The 23,808-nt window shown below is 45.6% G+C and overlaps 1 protein-coding gene across 3 annotated transcripts in view; it reads left to right on the plus strand.

The window, feature by feature from the left end:
• SASS6 (SAS-6 centriolar assembly protein) overlaps nt 1–23,808 on the plus strand; it is a 49,964-nt gene that overhangs the window by 22,024 nt on the left and 4,132 nt on the right. For all 3 annotated transcript variants that reach the window (XM_073643043.1, XM_073643045.1, XM_073643044.1), the window contains 5 exons: nt 1,054–1,135; nt 1,737–1,828; nt 1,919–2,047; nt 2,127–2,194; nt 2,290–2,378. In XM_073643043.1, the coding sequence (XP_073499144.1) occupies nt 1,054–1,135; nt 1,737–1,828; nt 1,919–2,047; nt 2,127–2,194; nt 2,290–2,378 (460 nt within the window). The remainder of the gene's footprint in view (nt 1–1,053; nt 1,136–1,736; nt 1,829–1,918; nt 2,048–2,126; nt 2,195–2,289; nt 2,379–23,808) is intronic.

Below are 23,808 nucleotides of genomic sequence, written 5' to 3' on the forward strand. Positions count from 1 at the left end.
ACTTCTTCAAGCAGTGGTACAGGAAGAAGTCAGTATCGTTCAAGAAAAACATGATTATCATGCAGGACAATGCTCCATCACATGCACCCAACTACTCCACAGCGTGGCTGGCCAGGAAAGGTCTAAAAGGAAAAAATAATGACATGGCCCCCTTGTTCACCTGATCTGAACCCCATAGAGAACCTGTGGTCCATCATAAAATGTGAGATCTACAGGGAGAGAAAACAGTACACCTCTCGGAACAGTGTCTGGGAGGCTGTGGTGGCTGCTGCACGCAATGTTGATTGAAAACAGATCAAGCAACTGACAGAATCTATGGATGGAAGGCTGTTGAGTGTCATCATAAAGAAAGGTGGCTATATTGATTACTAATTTTTGGGGGTTTTGTTTTTGCATGTCAGAAATGTTTATTTCTAAATTTTGTGCACTGACATTGGTTTACCTGGTGAAAATAAGCAAGTGAGATGGGATTATATTTGGTTTTTATTAAGTTGCCTAATAATTCTGCACAGTAATAGTTATCTGCACAAACAGATATCCTCCTAAGATATCCAAATCTAAAAAAAAAACCCACTCCAACTTCCAAAAATATTAAGCTTGGATATTTATGAGTCTTTTGGGTTGATTGAAAACATAGTTGTTGATCAATAATAAAAATAATCCTCTAAAATACAACTTGCCTAATAATTCTGCACACAGTGTACACCCCATCAGTTCATCCATGTGTCAACTTTTGTGGGAAGAAGTTACACATATACAAAATTGTCAGTGGGTGTAGCTGAACAAATTAAACTATAGTGAAAACTCTTGTTTGTTTGTGTAAGTTGCATATCTCCATGACATGCCATCATTAAATGTCTATAAATATTAGGAGTCACTGAGTGAAATAACTTTCCATCTTACGTCATCAGTGGGTAGGTACCCAGCTTGTGTGTTATGTCTGGGTAAGGCAGCCCACCACTTTTTTTTTTTTTTCTTAAACCTGTCTTATTCCTACTTGTTACCTCTATTAACTATTTAACTGTCTTCATGTTTCGTTATTGTGTATTTTAGGTAGAAAAAATGCGAGAGCAGCTTCAGCAAACAGACAAGAAGTTAGAAGAAAGTAAAGAGCTGCTGAAGACAAATGAGAATGGTGAGGACCACAGACTGGTTTGACTCTGTGCTAGGAGAACTACTCCTACAGACCTCTTAATATTGGTGTTTCTGTGCTATAAGAGTGTTCACTATATTACTGGCAGAAAGCAATGGCTTTTAATGTTGAGGACTATGTAGAAAACTGGTGAGAGAGAAGCACTAATAGGGTGACAATGTTAACAAAACATTGAGGCTAAACCCTTAAAAATATGACCTTCATTGTAGGATGTTGTATGAAGGACACATGGAGTAGCATCCGTTTAGTCAATCTACTGATCTTGGGTAGGTGAAAAATGGACCTAATGAAAATGTTTGACGTACGGGAGTTTACTAAGCAGTTGAATGTTCTGACTGCTGGATGAAAGATCCAAGATGGACTGTGGAATTGAGATAAGAATTTTTTTGGGATGTACAAAAACGCTTTTCTGGGTTACACAGACCCCTTTATACCACTAAAGAATGGCAACTGAGAATTCATCTACTGGATGGCCCATGTGTGCTTTTACTGCTTCAGCTTTTGCATAAAATTAAACTAGATTAAGTGATGTGATCCTTGATAAAATACTTTTTACTAACCTGTGCTGTTTGTTCTCCTGCAGTTATTACTTGGTTAAATAAGCAACTGAACGAAAATCAGTCTGTGAGCCCAAGCAGTGCCCCCTTCAGGTCAACGGTGCCACCCAACCAAATGGTAAATATATCCCTACCTAGTACCACTTTACACTCATACTGTGTTCATTCTTGGACGTGAGATCTATGATGTGTTTTCTTTGTGTTGCAGTTAGAGAACAGGCTACCTCTCCATAGCTCCCGGATAAACTATCCACTTCCTTCCTCCTATTCGGGCATCCCTTACATTGCACCTTCAGCATCACAGCCCTTGTTGGAGGTAGTTCGCCCAGGTCCTCGGGTAAGGTGTTGGACTCCTGAATGTATGGGCATGGTTTTATGTTAAGGATGTTAGTTCATTTCCAAACTCTGTTTTAAAGGTTCAGTACAATAATCCACTCCCTAGAGGACACTTGCCAGGAGCATCTCATGGTGCTAATAAAGAGAAGTAAGTCACCAAGTCACCTTTCTGTATAAATGTACAACTGGTTTTATAAGTATATTAATTTCTGGTCCATTGGCTTACTGATCTATTTATTTCAGTGGTGAGCCAGCAGGCCTGGATGTTAAGTATCTGAAGAAGAGAGAGGGAACCCTCCCTTTACAAGGCCTTAGCCACAACGCTGCTCCAGGTGAGGGCTCTTCATCTATAGCCAAGAGTTGTCTGGTTTAGAAAACCCATTTATCAATAGAGTGTTATTCCCATCTCCATAGATGGATTTTTTTTTTTTGGACGTTGCTTTCATTAGCAATTAGTTTTGCGATTGACAGTTTCTTTAAATTTTTGGCTGTTATTAAGATACTCTTCACTTTTGAGGATGTGATGTGGCTGCTGAGCTGTGAGGAGTCGGCTGAAGAAGGTCCAGCTGGGATGTTTTAATTCAAGGCCATCTATGGCCTGTGAGTACCATTTTGCTTAGTGGGCACCATGTTCTGGCCCATCTTACCAGGGAACAATTTAATGTCCACCTTTGGGCAAATTTACCAACTTTTAATTTCGTGGCTGACAATCAGTATGGCTGCTCTATGTGTGATCCATCTGCCTCCTCGTGCTGTGGCTTGACCCTGGAGCCACAGGGGCCAGTAGAGGTGTATATACTTTGCCTATCTGTCATCTTAAGCCAGGATATCTGCTTCAGATTTCTTTGAAGCTGCCAGCCAGGAACTCTATTCAGCGCAACTGATGTCTACCTGTGCATGATTGCACTGGCCTCTTAATCTTCCCCCGCAGACCCAAATAGCTGTCACTAAACTCAAAATTGTCTCCTGAAAAGGCTAGATTTAACTTTCTAAAAACCTACTCCCCTCTTTCAAGAGATGTTTCTACAGGGTTACAAAATATTGTCTCTTTTTCGTGTCCTTTTGTGGGCTCACCCTACCAAGCTACCTACTCTAAATTGTTACCATTATGGTCACCAAAACGGCTCAGTTTGTTTTTAAATAGAATCATAGAATGTTAGAGTTGGAAGGGACCCCCAGGGTCATTGTGTCCAGCCCCCTGCTCAATGCAGGAGTCACTAAACTAACTCAGACAGATGTCTGTCCAGCCTCTGAAGATTTCCATTGAAGGAGATCTCACCACCTCTCGTGGCTGCCTGTTCCTCTCATTGATCACCCTCACTGTCAAAAAGTTTTGTTAAGTGATGTTACAAAGCAAGCTGTCGAGACTTCTTAGGTCTCTTCCTCAGGCATGGTATAACAGAGCATCTGAAGAAACACAAATATATACATGAAAAAAGCAAAGACATGACCTAATAAATGGACATTTAAAAAAAAAAAAAAAAAAGCTAACTGAGTTCAGAGAACGAATCCTTCATTAGCTTAGATAAGTGGTGTGAAATTATTGGGCCAGACCTGATGCCCTCACTGTTTCTCGAGCAGATTCCTCAGATTTTGTAGCAAGTCATAAACCTTTTGTGATAGATTTAGTCCTGTGTGGACGGTATCAGACTGCCATAAATTTTTGTTCAGTCCCATCGATGTTTCTGAGATTTGAAGTTGCCTTTTAGGGTATGTGGCCACGTTCAGGAGCCGCTGCGGGTTGGAAGCTGCGTGTTTATGCAGCGTCAAACCTGCAGCGCCCAGATGTTCTAGTCTTTCAGACCTGTAGCATGTCAATTTCTCTTGCAAGTCCACATGTGGACTTTCCCCATAGACTAGACATCAATGAGGAAAGTCTGCAAGTGAAAAAAAAAAACGCACCGCTCATTTACATAATGAGGGCGAAAGTGGTGCGGATATTCAGCAGCGTTGAGGCCGCAGCGGCTCTGGATTGTGGGCACATACCCTTAACGACTGCCGTAACGCATTTTTACGGCGGCAGTTAAGAGTACTTATGCCTCAGCGCCGCTCTTTCACGGCACTGAGGAAAAAGTGAATAGTGCTGCCCAGCGGCGGGGTTTCCCGCAGTTGTCAGCTGCGGGACCCCTGCAGTATCGGCTCCGGCTGGTTTCAATGCCGATCGGGGCCGATTAACCCCTTAACTATCTCTGGCAATCATGACAGCGCTATTTAAGTGGTTTATAAGGGGGTCGTGAGACCCTCTTAGTAACCATCGGACCCCCGCGATGAGAATCGTCGGTCCCGATGGTTACCATGTTACCTTGAGATCATGTGATGATTCCAGGGTACGGTGGCCTGTGAGATCCAGCAATAAGCTGGGTCTCACAGGCAGAGTCAGGCTGAATCAGTGACACACTGACAGGTCTTATACACTGCAGTGCAGGAGTACTGCAGTGTATGAGACAAGCGATCAAAGTGAAAATGACACATGTCCCACAGTGAGACTTAGTGAAAAAATAAAAAGCGCAATAACCTATGTAATTTTTAAAAAAAAAGCACACAAATTACTAAAATTTGTTTTGCTGCTCAAAGTGCAGTGTTTGTGATAGAACAAAAATAAACGAAAAAACGTAGACCTAATTGGTATCGCCGAGTCCGGAGCGACCCGCTCTATAAAACTGTCACATTATTTATTCAGTTTAGCAAACGCCATAAAAAAATAAAAATGAAAAACACACTAAAAATTACGCCTTTGACATACTGACTCACAAAGTGAATAAAAAGCAATCAAAAAATCATATGTAAAAAAATAAAATAAAATAATAAAAATAAAAACGCCAAACCGTCCCGCATAACATGGCTCATTCAGCAAAAAAATAAGTTACATCTCAGAATGTGACGATGCAAAATCAAATTTTTTTTTTGTAAAACTTTAGTGTCTAAAAATAGAAAAGCATAAACCCCTATATAAATCTGGTACTGCTGTAATTGTAACGACCCGACGAACAAATCGGTCTCACTTTTACCGCACGGTGAAAGGCACAAAAAATAACTGAATTGCTGTTTTTTTGTTCATTCTGTGTCTGAAAAACCTGAATAAGAAGCGATCAAAAATTACTGTGCGCCCCAAAATGGTACCAAAAAAAATCTGCAACTTGTTCCACAAAAAATAAGCCCTCATACAGCTCTGTTCACCAAAACATAAAAAAGTTACAGCTCTCAGAAGATAGTGACGAAAAAAACTACTTTTTTTTTTTAAAAAAGCATTTTTACTGTGTGATGGTAATAAAACCTAAAAAACCCATATAAATTTAGTATCGCTGTAATCGCACCGACCCGAAAAATAAATCCGTTATACCACACGTTGAACTGCGCAATAATAAAAAGTAAGGACTATTCTTCTACTGCTGTCTATTTCTTCATTCTGCCTCCAAAAAAATCGGAGTAAGGCTCTGCTCATGTTTATCCTGCGCTCTCCGCTGAGCGCTTACGTTGGTGTTTCCGTGTAAATTCCCCCAAACCGCAATTCAGTCAAAACCTCAGATGGAGCCACTCACTTATGAGGCCGATGGAGTCATTTTGGACTGGTCTCTGTACTGGCGGCGTACCATTATTTTAGGCTTTTTGTTTTAGCGCACAAGTGTGGGGGCGACCACAGATCTGTGCACACCTAAAAAAAATGGAGACCACTGGAGCAGACATCAAATGGACTCCAAAGTGTCTCCATCTGCCTCATTATGGTGGGTGATTTCGTCGGGGGTTTCGTCTGAATCGCATTTTTGTGGGATTTATACAGAAACCTCGACGTAAGTGCAGAGCGTAGACTGGCGATCCATTCTTATTCTGGAGGAATCAAAAATTATGTACCCCAAAATGTTACCAATAAAATCCCTAGTTTATCCCACACAAAACCAGGTCCGTCAGTCATCTGTCACTGGAACTATAGCGGGTCCTACATTACTGGTAGAACAAAGACTCTGGAAAAGCGACGGTTCCCGCCCCCTCAAATAAAATCCAGTGAATTCTGCGCTCCCAAATCCAAATGCCCCCTCCTTCTGCTCCCCACTGTGCATAAACGGCAGTAAGTGGCCACATGTTTGGCATAATTGTAGCGGGGAGAGAGCACTTAACAATTTACAGGGTGTGTGTCACCAGGAGAAATGTATGGGGCGCTACAATATATGGGGGTGCTAAACTTTAGGGGGGCACAATGTATGGGCACTAAAGTGAGATATTTGCAATTCTCCAGAATAAAGCCTGGTGTGGATGTTACATATTAGTCACTGCAGCAGTAGATGAATGAGATGTGTAATTTCTACAATGGGGTCACTTTGGGTTTTTTTCTGCTGTTCTGGCACCTTTTGGGGCTCCGTAAATGTCACCCACAAACTATTCTACCAAAATCTATGCTCCAAAAGCCAAATAGTGCCCCTTTCTTCTCAGCCCTGACGTGTGGCCCAACAGTAATTTTTGACGACATATGGGGCATCAACGCGTTCAGGAGAAATAGCATAATATATTATGGCGTCTGTTTTCTCCTATTATCCATTGTAAAAATTACAAATTTAGGGCTAAAACTAAATTTTTGGTAAAAAAAAAAATGAAAATTTTCAGTATAACGGCCTAATGTTATCAAATTCTGTGTAGTACCTGTGGGTTCAAAATTCTCACTATACCCCTGGATAAAATCCTTGAGGGTGTAGTTTCCAAAATGGGCTAACTTGTGAGGGGTTTTCAGTATTTGGGCACATCAGGGGCTCTCCAAACATAACATGGCGTCTACTTTCAATTCCAGCCAATTTTGCATTCAAAAAGTCAAATGACGCTCCTTCCCTTCCGAGCTCTGCCATGCGCCCAAACAGTGGTTTTCCCCCACATATGGGATATCGGCATGCTCAGGATAAATTGCACAACAAATTTCGTGGTCTATTTTCTCTCGTTACCCTTGTGAAAATGAAAAAATTTGGGTCTGAAGTGAACATTTTGTGAAAAAAAGTTAAATGTTCATGTTTTCCTTCAACGTTGCTTCAGTTCCTGTGACGCACGTGAAGGGTTAATAGAATTCTTGAATGTGGTTTTGAGCACCTTGAGGAGTGCAATTTTTAGAATGGTGTCACTTTTGGGTATTTTCTGTCATATAGACCCTTCAAAGTGACTTCAAATGTGATGTGGTCCCTAAAATAAAATGGTTTTGTAAATTTTGTTCTAAAAATGAGAAATCGCTGGTCAACTTTTAACTCTTATAACTTCCTAACAAAAAAAAAAAAATGTTTCAAAAATTGTGCTGATGTGAAGTAGACATGTGTGAAATGTTATTTGACTATTTTGCGTGACATAAATCTCTGATTTAAGGGCATAAGACTGCAAAATTGTAAAATTTTCTGCCAAATTTTCATTTTTTTTCACAAACACGTCATATCGAAGAAATGTTACCACTATCACGAAGTACAATATGTCACGAAAAAAACAATCTCGGAATCAGCGTGATCCGTTGAAGCGTTCCAGAGGTATTGCCTTTATAAAGTGACACTGGTCAGAATTGTAAAATTTGACCTGGTCATTAAGGACATAATTGGCTCCGTCACTAAGGGGTAAATATAACAACTTTCATATTGTTTGTGTCCTGGACCACAGAAATGTTTAGCCACAGGTTGATGTTTTTTTTTTTTTTTCTGTAATTGTGTGGCGATGAGATTGAGGGCATCAGCTCTGGGGCAATAAAACTTTGAGGTCTGGCTGGGATCGGAGGCAATCCTACACAGCTTCTAAGCTGCGCTTACAAGCTCAGTAGTAAAGCGCTTACTGCGCATGTTGGGTGTCCTGTCTCACTCAGGACACTCTTACTAAAGTGGTGACAGTGTCTCCTGCTCTGCAACAACCAAACACTTATAATAGATGACAGATGACTTGACCCCTTAGTGACTGAGTAAATTTTGACCTTATTGACCAGGCCACCTTTTTGAAATCTGAAATCTCACTATGAGGTAATGACTCTTGAACACTTCAGTGGATCCCACTGATTCTCACTGTTTTTTCGCAATATAATGTACTTCATAATAGTGGTAAAATTTCCTAGATATGACTTTGTTTGAGAAAATATTACAAATTTGGTGCAAGTTTTGAAGATTTTTCAATTTTCAAACTTTTAATTCTTATGCCCTTAAACCAGAGAGATATGTCACACAAAATAGTTAATAACATTTCCCACATCTTTACATCACTATCATTTTTTAAATCTAATTTTTTTGTTAGGAAGTTATAAGGGTTAAAAGTTCACCAGCAATTTCTTAAGTTTCCAACAAAATTTACTAAACCATTCATTTTTTTAGGGACACGTTTGAAGTGACTTTTGGGGGCCCATATGTCAGAAAATACCCAAAAGTGACACAATTCTAAAAACTGCACCCCTCAAAGTCCTCAAAACCACATTCAAGAACTTTATTAACCCTTCAGGTGCTTCATAGGAACTAAAGCAATGTGGAAGGAAAAAAAACGGAATTAGTCTTACCGGTAATGATGTTTCCAGGAGTCCACATGACAGCACCATAGGAGGAGTAATCCCATATCCTGTGTAGGGACAGGAAGCACAAGAGGTTAAAAGCCCTCCCACCCCCAACCTCCTCAGTGATTTTCCAAGAACCACATTGGCTGGGTACAGCAAAATTTTGTTTTAGACTGCTTAGACATATGTTGGAGTCACATACAGTAGCAATATAGTGAGGGAAATAAGGGTGCTGTCATGTGGAAACCTCATTACCGGTAAGACTAATTCCGGTTTTCCAGTACGTCCCCATGACAGCACCATAGGAGTATACCCAAGAAGTCATAGCTTAGGGTGGGATAACTGCCTGAAGTTTCTTCCTACCAAACGCAGATCTCTGCTGTGAGAGAACATCTAGCTTGTAGTGTTTGCAGTAAGTAGTATGTCCTGACCATGTGGCTGCGGTACATATTTGTTCAATGGTAGCCCCTGCTCTAGTTGCCCATGAGGTGGAAATTGCTCTGGTGGAATGGGCTTTGATAATTTCAGGGGGAGGCTGTCCTTCTGAAAGATATGCTAGATTAATCATGGATGTGACCCATGTACCTAAGGATGATTTTGAAGCCTTCCTGCCTCTCTTTTTTTCCCCCCAAACTGTATAAAAAGATTAGTCTAATCTCCAGTTCCGAGTGGCTTCCAAATAGGCCAACACTGCTCTGCGGACATCAAGCTGGTGGAACTCTTCCTCCCTCTGATTCCTAGGATTTTCGCAGAATGATGGAAGAACCACTTCTTGGTTTAAGGTCATCGATAACACCACCTTCGGGGAGAAACTTGGATCCAGTTTGAGAATGATGCAATCATCCCGAATCTCCATACATGGCTCGACAACCGATAGAGCCTGGATTTCACCTAACCGTTTAGCTGTGGTGATTGCCACCAAGAAGACTGTTTTCAGAGTTAAGTTCTTTATTTCTAATTCATTAATCGGGCCGAAGGCAGGTTTGCAAAGGACTCTCAGGACAAGATTCAGATCCCACGGAGGGGAAGAAATTCTCTGTGTAGGCCTAAGTCTCTGGATTGCCTTGGCAAACCTGATTATCCAGGGATGCAAGGACAATGATGTGTCGAAGAAAGCACCTATTGCTGCAATCTGCACCTTCAAGGTACTTGGTCTAAGACCTGCGTCAAATCCTGCCTGCAAGAAATCCAGGATCGCATGGATGTCTGGTTGAGAGGTGTCTACCGTCCTGTGGAAATGACAAAAGGTCCTCCAGACTTTTTTATATATGGCCTGGGTTACAGGTTTTCTACTAGCCTGCATAGTCTGGATCACTCTGGCGGATAAGCCCTTGTTCTTCAGGATCTCCCCTTCAGAAGCCAAGCTGAGAGCTGGAGCTGTTGAAGATTCTGATGCAACAGTGGACCTCAGAAGATCTTCCTGAAATGGTAAAATGATTGGGGTTTCCAACGCTAGATGACGTAGAAGGGAGAACCAACTTCTCCTTGGCCCGAACGGGACAATTGCTATGACTGTCGCCCGATCTTCCTGAATTTTCCGCAGCATTCTCGGAATTAGAGGAGCAGGTGGGAAGGCATATGTAAGGCCCTCTCCCCAATATTGTGAGAGTGTGTCCACTGCCAGAGGATGATCTCCTGGGTCGAGAGAGAAGAAAGATGTCGTCTTTGCATTTGTTCTGGATGCAAAAAGGTCTAGGTGCGGCTGACCCCATCTGCGAGTTAATTGCTGGAACACCTCTTCCTTCAGTTCCCATTCTGAAGCCTTCATCTGACGCCTGCTGAGATAATCTGCCTCCTGATTGCCGGATCCCCGAAGGTGAACTGCTGAAATGGAGCTCACTATCTTCTCTATACCTAAGAATATCCTGTTGGCCAGGGACTGGAGAGGTGGATGTCTTGGTCCGCCCTGATGTCTGATAGAAGAGACTGCCGTGATGTTGTCTGACGCAATTTTTACATGTCTGTCTTTTAAGACCGCCCGGCTTCTCTGTAGGGCTTCCCAGATTTCCTGTAGTTCCCAAAAATTCGATGATCGGGTCTGAATCTCTGTGGACCATGTTCCTTGGAGATGAGAATCTCCCACTCGAGCTCCCCATCCTGAGAGACTTGCGTCTGTGGTCACTAAAAGACAAGGTTCCAGAATCCACTGCACTCCCTTCCGTAGATTCTTCTGGTCGAGCCACCAGTGTAGAGTCCTGGGCGTCTCTGGACAAAGACATCTTCCTGTCTAGGCAATTCTGATGTCCGTCTGTCACTTCCAGAATGCATTTCTGTAGAGGCCTAGATTGGAACTGGCTCCATCTGACGCAGGTGATGCTTGACGTCATGATTCCTAAAATACTCATTGCCTTCCGGATTGAAGGTTTCTTCTCTCTTGCAAAAGAACGAATCCTTTGTGGAATTGAGAGCATCTTGTCTTCCGGGAGACAAGACATTCGTATTCGGGAGTCGAGATGGACTCCCAGGAAGATGTGTGATGTACTTGGGACAAGATTGGATTTTTCTTTGTTCACAATCAAACCCAGGCTGGTTAAAGTCCGTAGGACAAATTCCAGATGTTGCGTCATACCTAGAGGAGATCCTGCTACAAACAGGAAGTCGTCCAAGTACGGAATGATGGTAAGATCCCTGAGTCGGATATAGGCTACCACCTCTACCATGATCTTTGTAAAGATTCTGGGAGCAGATGACAGGCCAAAGGGAAGACATCGGAACTGGTAGTGTAGAATCTGACTGCCTGATGGTAGTGCAAACCTCAGATATTGCTGACTTGAGGAATGTATTAGCAGGTGGTAGTATGCATCCCTGAGGTCCAGGGTGCACATTACCACATCCATGTCTATTAGAGGGATGGCTGATCTTACTGATTTCATGCGGAATTTTTGGTAGCGGACCCATCAGTTTAGGGGTTTCAGGTTGATAATCGTACGGAACTCCCCTGACGGTTTCTTTATTGAAAACAGAGCGGAGTAATGGCTCTGATGTTGTTCGTGTTCTGGAACTGGTACAATAACCCTCTGATGTAGCAGCTTTTCTATGTCTGCCTGCAGACGGGAAAGAGAGGTAGGGGAACCTCTCGTCAGGTGGAATTTTTGAGGGGGATTTTGAGAAAATTCTATCCTGTAACCCTGCGCTATAGTTGTTGGTATCCAGGGATTTTGAGTTACCCGATGCCAACTGTTTCTGAAAAACTTTAATCGCCCCGTACTCTGACATAGTCATTGTCGGTTTGGACGGGAACTAGTACTGGGCTGGTATTTTTTATCTTTGTTCCCCTTATTAAAACTCCAGCTTTTGGACCCCCCTTTTTTCTACGTGTTATATTTACGGGAGGGGAACGGTTTACGAAAGGGCTGCCCTTTTTTTTTTTCTCCTCAGGGAAGCCCTTCTTTTTATCGGTTGCTTTTTCTAGAATGTCATCTAATATAGGTCCAAATACTCTGAGCCCAGAAAATGGAATGGAGCACAGTTTGTTCTTAGAAGCTGTATCTCCAGACCATGTTTTTAACCAAACAGCTCTACGGGCTGTGTTGGAAAGCGCATTATTTCTGGCCGCAAATCTGACCGATTCCGCTGAAGTGTCGGCCATAAAATTTGTTGCCATTTTTAATCGGGGCAATGATTGAAGGAGAGATTCCCTCGGGGTGCCATCTCGTAGGTGACTCTCTAGCTCTTCTAGCCAGACTCTCATGGATCTGGCAATAGATGTAGCAGCGACATTAGATTTAATAATTGCCACTGAAGCTTCCCAGGCTTTTTTCAAAAGTCCATCCGCCTTCTTATACATAGGATCTTTAAGTCCTGACGAGTCTTCAAAGGGGATAGAGGTTTTCTTGACCACCTTAGCCACCGGACGTCAATTTTAGGAATAGTGTGCCACACTTTGGTGTCCTCTGGGTCAAAAGATAGTCGGGCGCGGAAGTCTCGTGGTATAGAGTCTCTTCTCCGCATCCCCCCCATTCCTCTAGTATCATGTCCTTCACATGGGCATTAACAGGAAAAACCATGGATCTCTGGGTTCTAAGACCACCAAACATCTTATCCTGAATGTTACTGCTTTTCTCCGTTTCCTCTACCTACATCGTGTTTCGGACTGCTCGTAGAGGAATATCCATACCATCTGAGTGGAACATGTATTTTTTCCTTTCCCCGCCCTGAGGTGTACTAATGGTCTCATTGTCAGAGTCGCCAGATGGGTCGATTTCACGCTCAGAAGATGGTGCTATACCTTCTCTGGGTCTTTTGGGTCCTGGGACATCCTGGACTCCTGAACCTGGGGGCTGCAGAGACCTAATAGAAGCCTGAACCTCTTCTTTGATTATATTACGCATCTTGTTTAATACAGCCCCGTGCTCCTCCTTTAGCATGGAGGCTCTACATTCAGCACATATACATTTTGTATATGAATCGGGAAGTCTGATGTTACAATCCAGGCACCTCTTGGATTTTACTGTGGCCTTTTTCCCTTTATCCTTCTGTTTCTTAGAAGGAGGTGGTAACTGCCAAGATAGATCCTATAAAAAATATGGAGGGCCTGGTAAGAGTAAGCTCCATTAACCATATAAAGGAGGTAATGGTACACTTACATGACTGTGGGACGATCCAGGGAGGGTATCAGGGCGAGACATCTCTGCCATTTTGCTGTCAGGGGTACCCAAGCTGTAAGCCTGTCTTTGTGCTCCCCAGCCCCCCTTCTTATACCTTACCTGGTCGTCCTGTCATTCCTTTCCCTGCTCCCTGGCGTCTGGTTGAACCGCGGTTTGAATTAACCGCGTGACCGCCACCAGAAGTCGTCATCCCGAACTCCCGGTTTCGACGCCGGGCGGTCCTGGAGCCAGGAGAAGCCGGACCCGCCCAGAGCAGGAAGCAGAGAGCCCCGGCGATGGGGAAGCGGCACCTGGAGGCTCCAGCACACCGGAGGGCTGAGGGACTCCTGACAGGGACTGTCGGCCCAGGACCCGCTTGGCGGCGGGAAGGAGAGAGCCGTGGCCCCCCCCCGACCTGCCTGGGGTCCCCTGAGGTATATCCATCTTCGCACCAGTGCTCCTGCACCAGCACTCCTCCTGTACTCCCTGTCCTGTGTAGGGACAGGAAAAACACTGAGAGGTTGGGGGTGGGAGGGCTTTTAACCTCTTGTGCTTCCTGTCCCTACACAGGATATGGGATTACTCCTCCTATGGTGCTGTCATGGGGACGTACTGGAAATTTTACATTTTACTTTTTTTCTCACAAATTTTACTTCAGCCCCAAATGTTGTTATTAAAGGAGAAAATAAACCCCAAAATGTGTTGTGCAATTTCTCCTCAGTATTCCGATACCCCATATATGGAGGAAAACTACTGTTTGGGCGCACGGCAGGGTTCGGAATCGAAGGCGCACTGTTTGACTTTTTGAATGCAAAAATGGTTGGAATCGAGAGTGGACGCCATGTCGCGTTTGGAGAGCCCCTGATGTACCTAAATAGTGGAAACCTCCACCCATGTGACCCCATTTTGGAAAGTAGACCACACAAGGAATGTATCTAGATGTGTGGGGAGCACCTTGAACCCAAAGGTCCTTCACAGAAGTTTTATAATGTAGAGCCATGAAAAAATAATAATTCTCACAAAAAAATGTATTTTTTAGCCCCAAATTTTTTTTTATTTTCACAAGGGTAACAGGTGAAAATGGATCTCAAAATGTGTTGTGCAATTTCTCCCGAGTGCACCATTACCCCATATGTGGGGTAAAATTACTGTTTGGGCGCATGGCAGGGCTCGGAAAGAAAGGAGTGACATTTTGGAAAGCAGACTTTGATGGAATGGTCTGTGGACGCCATGTTGCGATTGGAGAAACCCCCTCAAGTGACCCCACTTTGGAAAATACACCCTCAAGGATTTTCTCCAGGGGTATAGTGAGTATTTTAAACCCACAGGTAGTACGCAGAATTTGATAACAGGTCATCATATTGAAAATTTTAATTTTTTTTTTTCAACGAAAATGTAGTTTTGGCCCCAATATATAATGGATAATAGTATAAAACAGACCCCATAATTTGTTACGCAATTTCTTCCGAACGTGATGATACCCCATATGTGGTCAAAAACTTGTGTTTGGGCACATAGCAGGGCTAGGAAAGGAAAGAGTGCTATTTGTCTGGAATAGATTGTGAATGCCATGTCGCAATTGGAGAATCCCTGAAATGCGAAACAGCAGAAACGCTCCACAAGTGACCCCATTTTGGAAACTAGACCCCTCAAGGAATAGCTTTTTTAACGTACAGGTGATTCACGAAACTTAACTTTTAGATGTGAGAACACAATTTTTTTTTTTCCACTAAAATACTGTTTTAGCACCAAATTTATAATTTACACAAAGGGTAATGGGAGAAATTGGACCCCACAATTTGTTACGCAATTTCTCCCAAATATGGCAGTACCCCATATATGGTTGTACACTACTGTTTAAGCACACAGCAGGGTCTGATGGGAAGGAGCGATACTTGGATTTTAGAATGCAGATTCTGTTTGAATAGATTGTGGGCTCCATTAGCCGAGCCCTTGAGGTGCCAGCAGAACACCCCCCCCCCCCCCCCCCCATGTGACCCCATATTGGAAACTTCACTGCCTAAGGAATTCATCTTGCGATGTAGTGAATATTTTGAACTCTTAGGTGCCTCACAGAATTTTATAACATGGAGACGTGGAAATATGACTTTTTTGTGGTGAAAAATTTATTTTTTGTATTTGTTTCAAATTTGTCAGGTATACAAGGGTTAAATAGGTGAAACTGGACACCATAATTTATTGAGCAATTTTTCCCGAATGCGGTGATGCCCCATATGGCGTCAGAAATTAGTTAGGCCATACATCAGTTCTGAGAAGGAAGGAGCGCTTATTTGGCTTTTGGAGTGCATATTTTGGTAGAATAGTTTGTGGGCGACATTTACGGAGCCATGAAGGTGCCAGAACAGCAGAGAAACCCCAAAAGTGACACCATTGTAGAAATTGCGCACCTCGATGAATTAATCTGCGGCTGCAGTGACTATTTTGTAACATCCACCCCAGACTTTTTTTTCCGGAGAACTGAACATTTGCCAGTTTAGTGCCCATATATTGTAGGGCCCCATACATTGTGTCCAGCTTGTGCATCTGGCGTTACGTACCTTGTAAATTAAGTGCTCTCTCCCCACTACAATTATGCCAAACATGTGGCTGCTTACTGTAGTTTAGGCACAGTGGGGCGCAGAAGGAGCGAGCATTTGGATTTGCGAGCGCAGAATTCACTGGATTTTATTTGAGATGGTGGGAGCCGTCGCTTTTCCAGAGCCTTTGTTCTATCAGTAATGTGGGACCCCTATAGTTCCAGTGACAGATGACAGACCTGAGTGGGGGCTGGTTTTGTGCGGGATAAATTGGGGTTTTATTGGTAACATTTTTGGGTACATAATATTTCTCAATCACTTCCAGAATAAGGCTGGATCGCCTTCTTGTGTTCTATTCTGAGCACTTATGTCGGGGTTTCTGTTTAGATCCCACAAAAATGCGATTCAGACAAAACCCCCAACGGAACCACCCACCATAATGAGGCAGATGGAGACACTTTGGTGTCCGTTTGGCGTCTGCTCCGGTGGTCTCCATCTTTGTAGGTGTGCACAGATCTGTGGTCGCCCACACTTGTGCGCTAAAAAGACGCCTAAAATGATGGGACACCGCTGGAACAGAGACCAGTCCAAAGTGACGTCATCTGCATCATAAGTGAGTGGTTCCGCTGGGGTTTTTGTCTGAATCGCGGTTTTAGGGAATTTACACGGAAACCACAACGTAAGCGCTCAGCGGAGCGTGCAGGATAAATGTGAGCTGTGAATGAACAAATATACCGCATATTGAAAACAGCAAAAATAAAAACTATTCAACTATTCTTGTACTGCTGTCTAAGTGATAAGGCGGATTTATTCTTCTGGTCGGTGCAATACCAGATTTATATTGTGTTTTTTTTTTTTTTGTTTGTTTTTTAGGTTTTACTGCTATCACACAGTCAAAATGCCTTTTTATAAAAGTAGTTTTATTCGTCGCCATATTTTGAGAACTGTAACTTTTTTATTTTTTGGCGAACAGAGCTGTATGAGGGCTTATTTTTTGCGAGACAAGTTGAAGATTTTTTTGGTACTATTTTGCAGGGCTGTGGAGTCGGTAAGCCAAACCTCCGACTCCAACTCCTCAATTTCCATGACTCCAACTCCCTCATGGCTCATGTTTAAGTGATAAATTTACTGTAGCACAGATTCATCTCCGCTAAAAGTCTAGACCCTTAGATCAGGAATAGGACATTTCATAACTTTACCAAATTCTTATGAAAAAAAATATTCCCCACAAACTGCATGAACTACTGTACTCAATTCATTATATATTTTAGGAGTCGGTCCATTTTATACCGACACCGACTCCACAGCCCTGCCATTTTGGGATACATTAATATTTTTTGATTGCTTTTTATTCAGATTTTTCAAACGCATTATGAACAAAAACCAGCAATTCAGTTATTTTTATTTTCAGCAGCAGATGGAAGGAAGGGAGACACAGTCATTACTAGTGGGTAGGCGGAGCCCACACAGGATAGAACACCTCAGATTAAAAAAGAGTGTTGTCCGGCCCCTCCAGCTTGGGCTCCTCCTACTCCAGCTCTCCAGTCTAAAATTTGAGGTCACAGAGGATGGTTGCTGCTGGAAGCAGCTCCTCAGAAAATTTTTTTATTTTTATCGGACAGAGACTTAGACCCCCGTGGTCTTGAGGTCTCAGCGCTGCTGGACCCCCACCCCTCCCTTGGCGGATCTGCATTACCCTTTGAGAGAGGTCCCTGCAGAACCCTGCCGGCCCCGGGGGATGAGGGATGCTTCCCTGGCGGGGACGCAAACCGCGCATCTGGGGTCACTGCGTTCTCCGCCCTGGGGGGAAGCTTGGGCACAGCGCCACAAATCCCTGGGGGTCCCTGTGGCGCTCAGCTGGGTGAGTACTCAGCATGTTAATGTGTTTTGAGTGCTTCAGCGGCTGCTGCGGCAGCCGCTGCTACATGTATTCTGGTGGTGACTTGTGTTTTTTTGTCCGCAGGTGGATGCCTGCAGGACATGGAAGCGGGGCAGGAGCGGAGAGCGGAGGAGTCGCGCGCGCTTTTTTTGAAGCCGGCAGGGGGCGTGGCTTCGCGCCTTCCCGGTCTTTCGCGGGCAGGAAGCGCTCTGAGCGCGCGCTTTCTCCTGCCCCTCCTCTTCCGGCTTCTCTCTCCTCACAGCGCGGCGGCCATTACTGAACGGCTTCCATCGGGCTCCTCACTCTCCTCTCCTCCCGACAGACCGAAGGAACACTGCACCGCGGCCAGCTGGGTGAGTCGCTTCTGCCTGTCAGGGCAGAAGCTTAACCCCTCACCCCCTCAGCGCAGGGCACCTTTCTGAGGCACAATAAGGTGGCAGACTGTGCTGTCCTGCAGCTATTACCTCATATAGAGGTTCCCTTTTTTGTCTGGGGCTCGCACATCCTTTTCTTTTCACAGACGTTGTGGGGAGTCTGCGACATTAACCCCTTATTAGGCGGTTATCCCTTAATTGGGGGTCAGCTGGGGTAGCTCTCTTTAAGAGCTTTAACCCTTCAGCTTTCTTTTAAGAAACCACACTGTCCTACTTACTGACAGGTTTAACCTGCCATATACTGTGTGAGGGCATGTCAGATCAGGGTCCAGGAGGTGCGGACCGTCTCCCAGGTCCGCTACAGGATCAGTCTCGCGTGTCTGACACGCAGGAGTCCTCGACGGCGTCAAGCGCAGCGGTCGGGGGTTTCGGTGATGGGGCAGTGGTCAAAATGGAGACCCTCACTCGTTCTATTGATGGCCTGTCTGACCTTCTAGGTTATTGGGTGTCAGCTAGATCCTCTCATGGCAGGAAGCGCCACAGGCCGGTACTGCCCTCCCCGCGCAGCGACTCGGAGATCTCTGTTATGGAGGGTTCCCCTTCAAGCTCAGATGGGGAGATGTCCGATTCGGATAAGGAGGATCGGCAGGGGCACTCTGCCTCTTTTTTGGGCCGTGCAGAGGCTTTTATTGGAGCCATGAGGGAGGCGTTACAGTTTCCGGAGGAGGTAACTAGACGTCCTGGTAAGTCGGCCCGGATGTTTCAGGAGTCGCATAGGTCGCGCTTGGCATTACCATCTCTGGATGAGCTTAATGGGGCAGTGGAGAAGGAACGCCTGTGTCCAGATAAACGTTTTCAGGGAACACGGTTTTTTGAGGCACTGTATCCGTGTTCCACGGAGTTGATTGATAATTGGATTCCTTCTCCTGAAGTGGATGTCCCTTTATCCCAGCTTAGCAAATCCTCATTACTGCCTGTTAAAGGGAAGGCGAGTCTGCAGGATCCGCTGGACAGAAAAACGGAGATGGCGGCGAAATCCATCTACGAGGCCGCGGGTCATGGATTCAGAGCGGTGCTAGGATCCATGTGTGCTTGTAAAGCTTCCCTAAGCTGGTTGGACCGTCTACGGACGGCGTGGCGGATGGTTCCCCGCTATCCGAGGTAGATGGGCTTTTCAAGTTGTTGGAGGATGCGGCCCGATATGGCAGTGATGCAGGTTTGGATACCGCGTCACTGCTGTCCAGGGCGCAATCCTCGGCGGTCACAGTCAGAAGAGCACTGTGGCTCAGACAGTGGACCGGGGACGCGGTTTCCAAGCAAGGTTTGCTATCTTTAGCTTACAAGGGTGGTCAGTTATTTGGATCTGACCTCACGGAGCTGATTGTCAAGGCAAAGGCAAAAGAAGCGGCCTTACCACAGCGAAGAACTGTGGCTTCTGCGTCGGGCAGGCCTAGTGCCGGTAGTAGTCGGCGGCCCTTTCGGTCCAGGGGACGGTCCGGTCAGCCCTCTTGGGGATCGGGTCGTCCCTCTTTTTCAGGAAAAAAGGCTTCTCAGAAATCCCGCACTCCCTGGAAACAGAGCTTCCGTCAAGACAAGCGGGAAGCTGACAAAAAGCCCGCTAAGGCGGATTGACGCCAGGTTTTCACTCGAGGGCTCTCGAGTGGGGGGTCGCCTGCTCCAATTCGAATCGACTTGGGCGTCCCGCGTTTCGGACGCCTGGGTGACGCGGGTTGTGTCAGCAGGCTACTTCATAGAGTTTCTTTCTCGACCCCCAGACAGGTTTTGCCGATCTCGCATTCCGTCAGAGCCCGAGCTAGTTGCCGCTCTACGGCAGGAGGTCGATTCCCTTCTGCTGAAGGGTGTGGTGGTACCGGTTCCGCCGGAGGATCGGGGAAGAGGGTTTTATTCAAACCTCTTTGTGGTCCCCAAAAAGGAGGACAAATTTCGCCCCATTCTGGATCTCAAAAGATTGAATCGGCATGTCCGCACCCGGAAATTCCGCATGGAGTCGCTTCGCTCGGTTGTGGCGGCCCTGTCGCAGAACGACTTTTTGGTGTCAATCGACATTCGCGACGCTTATTTGCATGTTCCCGTCGGAAGGGCCCACCAACGCTTCCTTCGTTTTGCCATAGGTCAGGACCATTTCCAGTTTGTGGCCCTACCATTCGGGTTGGCCTCGGCGCCCAGAGTTTTTACAAAAATTCTGGCACCTCTCATGGCGATCCTTCGAAGACAGGGGGTTACGGTTCTTCCCTACCTAGACGACCTTTTGATTGTGGCGTCCTCAAAGGAGGAGGCGGTGACGGCTTGCAATCTATCCCTTCAGCTCCTGGAGGACTTCGGGTGGCTGGTCAATTGGAAGAAGTCGTCTCTGGAACCGTCGCAGTCAATCCTGTTTTTGGGGATGCATTTCGACACTGTACGAGCAGTGGTGTCCCTGCCTCCAGACAAGCAAGCAAGTCTTCTTCGACATGTACAGGTTATGAAGTCTTCGACAGCAATGTCCCTTCGAAGGTGTATGCGCCTTTTGGGTTTGATGGTGGCGTCAATGGAGGCACTTCCGTTTGCCCAATTTCATTCCAGGACTCTCCAAATGCTCATTCTGAACCGTTGGGATCGATCACAGGCTTCGCTGGATCGCAGTGTCATCATCTCCCACAGGGTGCGAGAGTCTCTAGAATGGTGGTTACGTCCGGAAGCGTTATCCCTGGGGAAGTCCTTCCTCCTTCCGAGGTGGTCGGTCATAACCACCGATGCCAGCCTGTCAGGCTGGGCGGGTGTCTGGAACATTTTCCTTTGCCTCCAACACTGGACAGTCCCTTTAAACGGTCTGCCAGTCCGAGTGCAGACAGACAACGCGACGGCGGTCGCGTATATCAACCATCAAGGTGGAACGAGGAGCTCCAGGCTCATGATGGAAGTGTCTCGGATCCTGGTATGGGCCGAGGCCAAGGTGCCAGCCATCTCTGCGATTCACATTCCGGGAGTTCAGAATATCACGGCGGACTTCCTCAGTCGCGAGAAGGTGGATCCCGGAGAATGGAGTCTTCACCCAGAAATTTTTGCACAGCTGTGCTCCCGTTGGGGAACTCCTCAAGTGGATTTGATGGCATCAAGGTTCAACACCAAGTTACCGACGTTCATGTCCAGGTACAAGGACCCGAAGGCTGTGGCGGTGGATGCTCTGGTAGCTCCGTGGGACCAATTCGAGCTAATCTATGTGTTCCCGCCGATATCCTTACTTCCTCTGGTGTTGCGTCGGATCAGACTGGAAAGAGTCCCGGCTATGTTAGTAGCCCCAGACTGGCCAAGGAGGACGTGGTTCTCGACGCTGGTGTCGCTTCTGGCTGCGCCTCCACTTCCTCTCCCTCTTCGCCCGGACCTGTTAACCCAAGGGCCCGTTCGTCATCCGGACCTGAAGTCTCTGCGTTTGACGGCGTGGCTCTTGAGACCGAAATCTTGACTCGTCAAGGTTTTTCAGCCGAAGTCATTGCCACTCTGCGAGCTGCCAGGGGTCCTGCCACTACTAGGATCTATCACAAGACTTGGGAGGCCTTCTTTTCATGGTGTTCGGGTTCTTCAAGGAACCCGAGGATTTTTTCCATTCCCAATTTGTTGGCCTTTTTGCAGTATGGCCTGGACAAGGGTTTGGCAGTTAGCACTCTGAGGGGTCAGGTTTCTGCTTTGTCCTTGCTGTTTCGGAAGGCTATCGCCTCGCGTAGGGACGTTCGTTCCTTTTTTCGCGGGGTAACCCGTCAGTTTCCGCCGCGGAAGGCGCTTGTGTCCCCTTGGCGGCTCAATCTGGTCTTGGAGGCTCTTCAGCATGGGCCTTTTGAGCCTATGGACTCCGTTAGCCTTTCTTTGCTTTCTTGGAAGGTTGCCTTTTTAGTGGCAGTCACCTCTTTGAGAAGGGTTTCTGAACTGGCGGCTCTTTCTTGCTCGCCTCCTTTTCTGGAGTTTCTCCCGGATCGTGTGGTGCTTCGCACACGGGGCGACTTTCTACCTAAGGTGGTGTCACAATTTCATGTTAACCAGGATATTGTGTTGCCCTCGCTCTGTCCGGAACCGAGGAATGCGAAGGAACGGGCCTTGCACTCATTGGATTTAGTGCGGGCTTTGAAGTTCTATTTGTCTATTACTCAAGGTTTTCGGAAATCGGACTCTCTGTTTGTGATTCAAGCAGGTCGTCGGCGTGGTCAACGAGCTTCCAAGGACACTATAGCTCGATGGATTCGGTCGGCCATTTTAGAGGCTTACCGACTCAAGGGCGAATCTTGTCCAATTAAGATTCGAGCTCACTCCACAAGAGCTGTGGGTTCATCGTGGGCTTTTCATCAAGGGGCCTCGGCAGCTCAACTCTGCCGGGCGGCTACCTGGCGCTCCGTCCACACTTTTACAAAGTTTTATAAGGTGGACGTCAGTGCTTCCGCTGATGCAGCCTTAGGACGTAGGGTCCTGCAGGCGGCTGTAGTTTAAGTTATCGTTAACTTGTATTTAGCGCTAGTTGCGCATTTTTCTAGGTTGTTGGGATTCTGCCTCTGTTGGTTTTTTCCCACCCTTAATTTTTGGACTGCTTTGGGATGTCCCACTAGTAATGACTGTGTCTCCCTTCCTTCCATCTGCTGCTGAAAGACGGATTTTGGTAAGACCTTACCTGTAAAATCCTTTTCAGCGAAGGAAGGAAGGGAGACACAGCACCCTCCCATGGCAGAAGTGTGTTGTTGTGTTTTCAGATGCAGCGTGACCCTTCTCTGATAGCGATTATCTGGGCTGAGGTCGGCGCGCTAAGGCTCTGTTCCAGCATTGCCAGCTCATCGCAGTGGTCAGGTCCAGTGAGTAGTACCTGGGACTGTGTGGTTTTTCTGTTATATGCATAACCTGTCTCTTGTTTTTTCTCTGAAGTTCTTCAGAAGGGGTTATGTTGCTCCGCTGGTGATATTTGCTCTTCCTTAGCTTGTGTACGGACTGGAGAGCTGGAGTAGGAGGAGCCCAAGCTGGAGGAGCCGGACAACACTCTTTTTTTTAAATCTGAGGTGTTTCTATCCTATGTGGGCTCCGCCTACCCACTAGTAATGACTGTGTCTCCCTTCCTTTCTTCGCTGAAAAGGATTTTACAGGTAAGGTCTTACCAAAATCCGTCTTTTTGCGCCGTTTACCGTGCGGTAAGTGATGAGACCGATTTTGTTCTTCGAGTCGGTATGATTACAGCGATACCAGATTTATATAGTTTTTTTTATGATTTGCTCTTTTTACACACTAAAAACAATATTTTACGAAAATGGAATTTTTTTTTCATTGCTGAGTGCTGTAACTTTATCTTTTTGCCAAATGAGCCATATTAGGGTTTGTTTTTTGTGGGATGGTTTGGCGTTTTAATTTATGTATGTAAAAAAAAAAGTTAGAACTTTTTGATCCTTTTTATTCCCTTTTTTGAGAGTCAGTATGATGAAAAAGCGTCTTTTTTTTCGCCATATGGAATAAATAACGTGCCAGTTTTATAAAGCGGGTCACTCCAGAAGCGGCGATACCAATTGTGTCCTTTTTTGGGGTTTATTTTTGGGTTATCACAAGCACTGCTTTTTGTGTAGCAAAACCGATTTTAGTCATTTGTGTGCGTTGTGTGTTTTTTTATTTTTTACTTTTTCCCACTGTGGGACATGTATAACTTTTACTTTGATCACTCGTCTCATACACTGCAGTAACCTGGGGTCATCACATGACCTCAGAGTACCACGCTAACCATCTGAACCTGCGATGCTCTTTGCAGGGGTCCGATGGTTACTAGCAACAACTTAAATACTGCTGTTGCGATTGACAGCGCGGTATTTAAGGGGTTAATCTGCCCCGATCGGTATCAAAACCGGCCAAGTCCGATACCACAGGCTGTCAGCTGTCGTGTACA

The sequence above is a fragment of the Phyllobates terribilis genome, unplaced genomic scaffold (assembly GCF_046119375.1).
Source record: "Phyllobates terribilis strain yellow unplaced genomic scaffold, ASM4611937v1 Scaffold_8__6_contigs__length_399053987, whole genome shotgun sequence".
In the NCBI taxonomy this organism is placed as follows: Eukaryota; Metazoa; Chordata; class Amphibia; order Anura; family Dendrobatidae; genus Phyllobates; species Phyllobates terribilis.